Here is a 9,314-nt window from a genome sequence, read left to right as displayed (position 1 = left end):
TGTGTGTGTATATATATGTGTGTGTGTGTGTGTGTGTGTGTGTGTGTAAATATATATATATATATATATATATATATATATATATATATATATATATATGTGTGTGTGTGTGTGTGTGTGTGTGTGTGTGTGTGTGTGTGTGTGTGTATATATATATATATATATATATATATATATATATATATATATATATATATATATATATATATATATGTATGTCTTAAGGGGGCTAATAATACTGAAAACATTAAAAACTGCTTTTATTTTATTTGATATAAAACAAGTAAGACTTTAACAAGAAAGAAACACCGTCAAAAATAATTTGCTCTGCTTAAAATCATTTGGGAAACATTTTGAAACGAAAAGAGAATTTGAGAGAATTTTGAGAGTTACCACTTAGCTGATGATTGATTATAAAGCATGCTTGGCATGCTGTCCCGGGAAAGAGCCCTGAGCTCATTATATCCTCGAGCCCGGAGCTCCCTCCTGTTTGCAGGACGAGAGGGGAGTTTGAGCTCAGGTAGGTCTGGAGAACTCCCCTGCTTATTTATGGCTAATGACAAATTAGGGATTGCTACAGAGAGATATACTGTTGATTGAGAGCTCATCTATGGTGCCAATTTGGTTCAGTCAATTCACATTTATCACATGTCTTTGGACTGTGGGAGTAAACCGGAGAACCCGCTGGGAAACCCACACGAGCATGAACATTTGAACTCTGCACAGAAACATCGACTGGCCTGGTAAGGACTTAAACCAATGATATTCCTGCTGTAAGGCAACAGTACTACCCACTAGGTCACCATATCAAAGAAAAGGGTGTAGGAGTGGAACAGGGGCTTCTTCAAGACAAAAATAACTGAGGTAAGAAACTCTGGTTATTTATAGTGAGTTCAGGAATTGCCCAATTGGTAAATCATGTGCTAGCTAATGCAGGACCAGCTGTGGTCAATCATAAGCATGTGATACTCACGAAATTAGCCTAGAAATAAACTTCAAGCGAGGTGTAAAGGGTTAGTGTTTTTCATAAAGAGAAAAGTGTTTTTTTACAGGTGGTTTGTCAAGCTCACTCACCTGTGTGAGGCACACTTCATAAATGCACAATGTATTTTTTTTAGAGATTGTAAGAAAGTGTCTGGTGCAAGGTGTCAAGGTGTTTTTGTACTTGCCATTTTTATTTCTCTTTGCTATTTGGGCTTATCTTTTAATATGATGTACTTTTAGAGAAAAATCGATGACCATATATGTGGATTCGTGGTCCGAATTTACCTAAAACACTTCTTCCTGACTGTTTTTTTTTATGCAAATTTAACATAGAAACTTTATGAACTTGTTTTGACTATCAGAGAGTAAAAACAACATTTTTTCCCCATTTAGGACAGTTAAAAATAGGGTTTGCGACACTTCATATGCTGCAAAACAGTTGCAGGATGATGACACTGTATGTCTGTAACCAAATATAAACATTCAAGGTATTTTTTAATAAGTCACTTAAGAGCTAAAATGTACTGTCCACGTATGTGGCCACTCATGCCCTAGGAGGTTAAAGTATCAGCAAGATGAAAGTGTTTTCTACAGGTGGTTTGTCAACCCCACTTAGAAAAACAGAGCAGTAATGTACACAAACACACTAAACTTTCACTTTTCTTTTTATTTAAACATATTTGACACATTACGAACCAGAGACGACCTATAACAATCTCTTAAAAGTGCAAAAAAATAAGCAAGAAGCATGTTCTTTAGTGCAAAATTAACGAAAAATTAAAGCATAAACAGCAGAAATGTGTCGACAGCAGCGTGTTATTTTAATAAATTATATTTTAATGAGGTGATTTTAGAATCACAATAATCAATCTGAATGTTATTCTAAACATGTTGATTAATGGAATCGTTTATTTGTGAACAGCATTTAAACAAGAAAATTATGCGTCGAAGATTCAATATGTCATGATTCAACATTGATCTGGATATCAATCATAAAAGCTACTGCATTTCACATTCACTGCTTAATATAACCCCCTGATTCAAGAAATCTCAAGTTTGTTGATCAACTCCAGCTCAGCTTTTCAGGTATTTGCTACGAATCAGCATTTCTAACTGAAAAATACTGCAATTAAGAAAAACTGAAATATGGTGGGTGAAAAAATAACATGCAAATCGTGAACATTTATATAAAAAATACAAGTTAATCTGATGCTGTTTTATAATAGTTTCATAATTAGGATATTACAGACATGTAAATGTGGTTCTGAATCAGTTCAATGAAACTGTCAATTCTACAAACAGGTCCTAAAATATTTTGGTCTCACTATATTAGTTATTCTTTATGTCAGCAAAGTATAATATAACACATGATTTCTCAATCAGGAAACACAAGCTGAGCAAATTTCTGCGCAATTAACGTGTAATGTAATTTTTGCGCGAATTGTTGATTTTGTGTGATATGATAATAATTTTACAAATATTGTACAGAAATGTTTGATTATGATAAAAAAATGTGTAGATAAATTTTATTTTATTATTACGTTTATTTTGAACTTTTTTTTCAAAGTTTATTTATACAATTTTTGCATTCATTTAATAATTGCTTGTTGCATTTAATGTAAATGTACATTTAGAAATTTCAAAACAAAAATGCACTTGAAATATTTAAATTATGACATTGAATTGAACAATTTAATAAATATAGTTTCTCCTCAAAATGACTGTACACTGCATAAATTGCATAGATTGAAAACAAAAATGAACTTCTAAAAAGTACAAGTACAAAATTTTATCAAATAATTTTAAGGTAAATCGTTAAACTGGATTGTACACGCCAATTGAATAAATTGTAGTTTGATAGTTGACTCATATATTGTTCATAAAACCATTATGCAAATTGAGAATTAACAAAATGTATCTTCATCTATTCAATTATTGCACTGAATTCAATGAAGATGTAACTAAAAACGTTTTGCGAACAACGTATGCGAAAATTGTAAGTGTAAACTTAAATTGTTCTTTTATATAAATAAAATTCTTACGTCAAAAATTTTAGCTTAAATCACATTTCACGACCAAAAATGCAAACATTGCTATTGCGTAAATTACGCAGATTGAACACAATCATGAATTTATAAAAAATACAATTAAAAAATTGTAACAAATAATTTTAAAATAAATCATCAAACTGAATTTACACGCCAATTAAATAAATAATAGTTTAATAATTTTGAGTCATATATTGTTCGTAAACCCATTATGTAAATTGACAATTAACAAAATCTAACTTTATTCATTCAATTGTTGCACTGAATTCAGTGACGATGCAAGTAAAACGGTTTTGCGAACAATAAATGTGAACATGGAATTGTGTTAATTTCAATAATTTTTTATATACATAAAATTTTTACGTCAAAAAATTTGCTCAAATCACATTTTAAACAATGTCGCATAAGTTTAGACAACACGCGACATAGCTATTACGTAAATTTGAATTATTCGTAAAAAAATGTGTCAAAAAAATTGCGCAAAAATTTGCTCAGACCACATTTCACGAATGAGAAGTTTAGTGTACGAATCTCTGCTTTACGTTTACCGCAACGCAACAACTGACGCTCGATTTACCGTATCATTTCAGAATCTTATTGAATTATAACAACTATGCGCACAATATATTTTATTTATTAGTCTAACTTCTTTACAAGTATAAATACTTAAAAAAAAAAAAACATATTCAGTCCTTCAACAATGAAGACAGGATGCTGTGAGCTTGTGCTGTTATTTCAGCTCCTTCACGGAAACAGTAAGTCTAATTTCGGAGCCCATTCCAGAGCTGAATTCACCACGGCCAGCGCCGCGGCTCCCAGTGCCACCGTCAAACCCATCACCGCTAACCTCATGAAGCGGCGTGCCGTAGGCTGAACCACCGCCACAGTCCCGCGCTGAGCCTCCAGTGTTCGCTGCTGCTGCTCTTTCCGTCTCTGGCGAAGCACCACGTCCGGCCGCTGCTGCGTCGACGCCAGCTCAAAGTCTTTAAATGTGGAGACTGCCGTTCTGGTGGAAAACAAGAGATTGTGGAATAATTTTTTTGTTTTGAGTTTTCAAGATTAAAAAACTTCTGAAGCAATGCTGGGGTAGTAATGAGAGCTACATGTAATCAGACTACATGAGTTTTTCAAGTAACCAATAAAGTAATGCATCCCTTTTTAATTTATAATAAAGTATCCGAGTTATTCATTCATTCATTTTTAATCTGCTTTTCCGGGGCCAGGTTGTGGGGGCAGCAGTCTTAGGAGAGAACCCCAGACACTTTTTCCAGCTCCTCCAGGGGGAACCTGAGGCGTTCCTAGGCCAGTCAAGAGACATTGTCCCTTCAGCTTGTCCTGGGTCTTCCACAAGGCCTCCTCCCAGTGGGACATGCCTGGAACACCTCCCTAGGTAGGCATCCAGGAGGCATTCAAAACAGATGCCCGAGCCACCTCAGCTGACTTCTCTGGATGTGGAGGAGCAGTGGCTCTACTTTGAGCTCCTCCTGGGTGACAGAGCTCCTCACCCTATCTATAAGGATGCACCCTGCCACCCTGCGAAGGAAACTCGTTTCGGCCACTTGTATCCGAGATCTTGTCCTTTGGGTCATTACCCAAAGCTCATGACCATAGGTGAGAGTAGGAACGTAGACGGACCGGTAAATCGAGAGCTTTGCCTTCCGGCTCAGCTCCTATTTTAACACAATGAACCGGTACATCGACCGCATTACTGCTGTCGCTGCACTAGTCCTTTCCTCACTCGTGAACAAAACCCCAAAATACTTGAACTCTTCCACCTGGGATAAGGACTTTTTTTCAACCTGCAGATGGCAAACCAACTTTTTCCGGTGGAGCACCATGGCCTCAGACTTGGAGGTGCTGATTCTCATCCCAGCCGTCTCAGACTAGGCAGCAAACTGGCCCAGTGCATGCTGAAGGTCCATGTTCGATGAAGCCAACAAAACAACTTTGTTGGAATAACAGAGATGAGATCCTGTGGTCCCCGAATCGGACCCCCTCCAGCTTAAGGCTGCGCCTTGAAATTCTGTCCATAAAAATGATGAACAGAATTGGTGACAAGGGGCAGCCCTGCTGGAGCCCAACATGCACTGGAAACAAGTCTGACTTATTGCCGGCAATGCCAACCAAACTCCTACTCTGTTCATACAGGAACGAAACAGCTCTTAACAGAGTGCCTCTGACCCCATACTTCCCGAGCACCCTCCACAGAATGCCATGGGAGACACGGTCGAATGCCTTCCCGTGGGCATACCCCATGAACCCTCAAGCACCCTGGTGAGGGTATAGAGCTGGTCCAGTGTTCCATGGCCTGGACAAAAACCGCATTGTTCTTTCTGAATCCTAGGTTATCAAGTTACTTTTTCAAAAAACAAGTACCGCCAGTTATTTTATTAGTAGACTGACAGCTTTCCAGTCCCTGTGTTGATTGAAATCTGGAGTAAACATATATTGTTTATGTAGTGGAAATATGATGAGTTTGCTCTGAAATTAAGATGGCGGCAAGCACAGTTTTGCACTTTATTGGTAGTATTATATTTGAGGAATTTGCAATTTATTACATTTCTGTAGTTCCAGCTTAAATCTTAATTAACGCTCTTGTAAATGAGATTTTTAATCTTAATGTGTCTTTCCTGGTAAAGTAAAGGTTATAATAATAATAATAATAATAATAATAATATTATAACAATAACAATTAAATGTGAACATGTATTTAGCCATCTCACTTGCATAAAAACCAATCCAGTTTCACTTAAAACAAGTAAAAACATTGAAATTCAAACTGTTTTCATCATGCATCCTGTTCTTTAAGAGACCCAGAAATGCAGCACCTCTGAAAGTTTGATTTGAGCTGCGCCTCAACATTACAGATGAGGATTAAGATTTTCGGCTGAAGTTTACTCACTTTACATTTCACTTTTGATTAAAAAAACTGACTTGTATCTGTAAAAAAAAATTATATTCTCACCAACAAACAAGCGTATATTGATATTGATGCGTGACATAATATTCACAAAAACAGAGGAAGGGAGGGACTTATTGGGTAGCCCCTCCCCTTATTAAAAAGAGCAAGCAGCATGTCGTTTATATCAGAGCTTGTGTTATTGAGCACATCTGATTCATGATTTCCACCATTTCTCCAAGTGTACACTACAGCATGCAGTGCAGAACTCAGGTTTGCGTTGACTTGTGCGTATGATCTGCTCCGTGCTGTTGTATATCTAGATCAGAAAGTGTGTGTGCTGGAAAAGTTTATGCGATTCAAATACAAAACCTGGAACTCGTTCACCCTAAATGGAAAACATATTTTATAATGTCCGAATCTTTGTAACCATTGATTTCGAGGGCGTCTGTAAAATCACTGTGAAGAGAAACTCACTGCTGACTGCGCTCTCTGGCCAGCTCTGATGGAGGAAACTGCACGAACAGATCTCCAGCGCGGCTGATCAGCGTTTCATACGGCAGGTCCTCTGGGATGCGGGACAGGAGGTGGTGCATCATGGCCATGTCACACTCACAGTCCAAGACCTCCTCCTCACGATGCAACACGATCTGCAGATAATTACTTTACAGTTTAACTGTATGCTATAGCAATAGAAATATGAAATGACTTCTTTGCATTACGGTAATGACAATGGCATTTTAAAATAGTAATTGTGTTATAACAGTAGTGAATACACCTTTTTTAACATTATAGTAATAACAGTGACATTTAAAGGTGAAATATTTCTTTAACTTATGCCACGGTATTGAGAAAAGTATTCTTCTAATTATAGAAATGGCAATTTTCAGTAATTAATGTTTAAGAAGAGTCTTGTCTAACATCAAAACTCCAGATATATAAGTAGCTGGAAAGAAAAATCAGGACAAACAGTCCCGACATAATAGAAAATATCAATTATTTATTCCACCCTGAAAACACAGTCTGATTCAGGCCTAAAAATAGCAGCGATTGCCAAACATGCTGACCCACAAACCAGAAACGAAGCTTTCTGAAGAAAAAACAAAACGACCCACCACTGCAGCGAAGTAGATGGGCATGAGCGGATGGCAGGCCAGGAAGAAATCATACAACCGAACCACGTGGCGGAAATCTGACAGGACGTGCCCGAACCAGGTGATGAGCCAGCTGAGGGCGAATATGGTGCCCACTTCAGCCCTGCAGACAAAATGGAGACGTTTACAAGAGACGAAGAGGGAGAAAATACAGAACAGAGGGCACTGTGTGTTCAGGAGATGGTGATTTTGATGTTGCATAATGATGAACACAGATCAAGCAGACTATTGTGCTTCAGCAAACACACACACAAGAGAGAGGGAAAGCAAATATTAAAGGCTTTTGTTGACTGACTGCTGCATGAAGTCGAAGACCTCAGGATTGACCCTCTCGATGATGGGCATCAGGTAGTTCAGGATGTGTTTAGTGTTGTCCATCGTGGGGTCCATAAAGTCCCTGTGATAGAGGAGAAACCAACAAAATTAGCTTTTGTTGTTTTGTTTTTGAAATAAATTGGTTATTTTTGTTGTACTTTCAGTAGAGCAACTGGAGGAATTAAATATGTTAATTTAATTACAGTTTTATATTAAATATTGTAAGAAATGTACAAAAAAAATAAAGATTTTTAAAATTATATGCTGATTATCTATATTAAACATTCTGTATAATTAAGTGATGATAATGATTTAAATATAAAAAAATACATAATACTGAATTGAATTAAAATATTTGACATTTTATTGTTTATTTTATTATTTCATATTTACACATGACTGCATACATTTTAAATCAGCCTTAAGTCACAGGAATAAAATACATTTTATACTACATTTAACAAGAAAACTATTCAATTTCAAGAAAATTTTATTGCATATTGGAAACATGCTATCAACAAGCTAATTCATACTGGAAACATGCTAGCAACATGCTCATTCATACTATATGGAATCAAAATGCTAATTCACACTATAAACAAGCTAATTCGTACTAGAAACATGCTAACAACATGCTAATCCATACTGGAAACAAGTTAGCAACGTAGAGACATGTTAGCAACAAGCTCATTCATACCATATGTTAACAACATGTCAATTCACACTAAAAACACAGCTAATTCATACTAAAAACATGCTTATCCACACTAGAAACATGTTAGCAACATGCTAATTTATATTATATGTTTACAACATGTTCATTCACACAAAAAATAAGCTAATTCATACTTAAAACATGCTAACAACAAGCTAATTTATACTGGAAACTTGCTAGCAACATGCTCATTCATAGTATATGTTATCAAAATGCTAATTCACACTATAAACAAGCTAATTCATACTAGAAACATGCTAATCCATACTGGAAACAAGTTAGCAACGTAGGGACATGTTAGCAACAAGCTCATTCATACCATATGTTAACAACATGCCAATTTACACTATAAACAAGCTAATTCATACTAAAACATGCTAATCCACACTAGAAACATGTTAGCAACATGCTAATTTATATTATGTTAACAACATGTTCATTCACACTAAAAATAAGCTAATTCAGACTTGAAACATGCTAACAACATGCTAATCCACATTGGAAACAAGTTAGTAACGAAGAGACATGTTAGCAACATGCTCATTCATACTATATGTTATCAAAATGCTAATTCACACTATAAACAAGCTAATTCATACTAGAAACATACCAACAACATGCTAATCCATACTGGAAACAAGTTAGCAACGTAGAGACTTGGTAGCAACAGGCTCATTCATACCATATGTTAACAACATGCCAATTCACACTATAAAAAAAGCTAATTCATACTAAAAACATAATAATACACACTAGAAACATGTTAGCAACATGCTAATTTATATTATATGTTAACAACATGTTCATTCACACTAAAAATAAGCTAATTCATACTTGAAACATGCTAACAACAAGCTAATTCATACTGGAAACATGCTAGCAACATCCTCATTCATACTATATATTAACAACATGCTAATTCACACAACAAACAAACTAATTCATACTAGAAACATGCTAACAACATGCTAATCCATACTGGAAACAAGTTAGCAACAAAGAGACATGTTAACAACATGCTCATTCATACCATATGTAAAAACATGCCAATTCACACTATAAACAAGCTAATTCATACTAAAAACATGCTAATCCACACTAGAAACATGTTAGCAACATGCTAATTTATATTATATGTTAACAACATGTTCATTAACACTAAAAAATAAGCTAATTCATACTTGAATCATGCTAACAAC

General features: G+C 35.6%; 1 protein-coding gene across 1 annotated transcript in view; it reads right to left on the bottom strand.

Moving 5' to 3' along the window:
* Positions 1–3,648: 3,648 nt before the first annotated feature.
* Positions 3,649–9,314, bottom strand: part of tbc1d20 (TBC1 domain family, member 20) — a 12,276-nt gene continuing 6,610 nt past the window's right edge. Inside the window, 4 exon segments of the mRNA NM_001025172.1 lie at positions 3,649–4,038; positions 6,409–6,581; positions 7,047–7,188; positions 7,381–7,482. Of these exon segments, the coding sequence (NP_001020343.1) occupies positions 3,777–4,038; positions 6,409–6,581; positions 7,047–7,188; positions 7,381–7,482 (679 nt within the window). The 3' untranslated portion in view covers positions 3,649–3,776.

Source organism: Danio rerio, chromosome 22 (assembly GCF_052040795.2).
Source record: "Danio rerio strain M-AB ecotype USA chromosome 22, GRCz13ab, whole genome shotgun sequence".
Classification (NCBI taxonomy): domain Eukaryota; kingdom Metazoa; phylum Chordata; class Actinopteri; order Cypriniformes; family Danionidae; genus Danio; species Danio rerio.
Note: the sequence above shows the minus strand (reverse complement) of the source record. Positions and strands in the feature narration are given on the sequence as shown.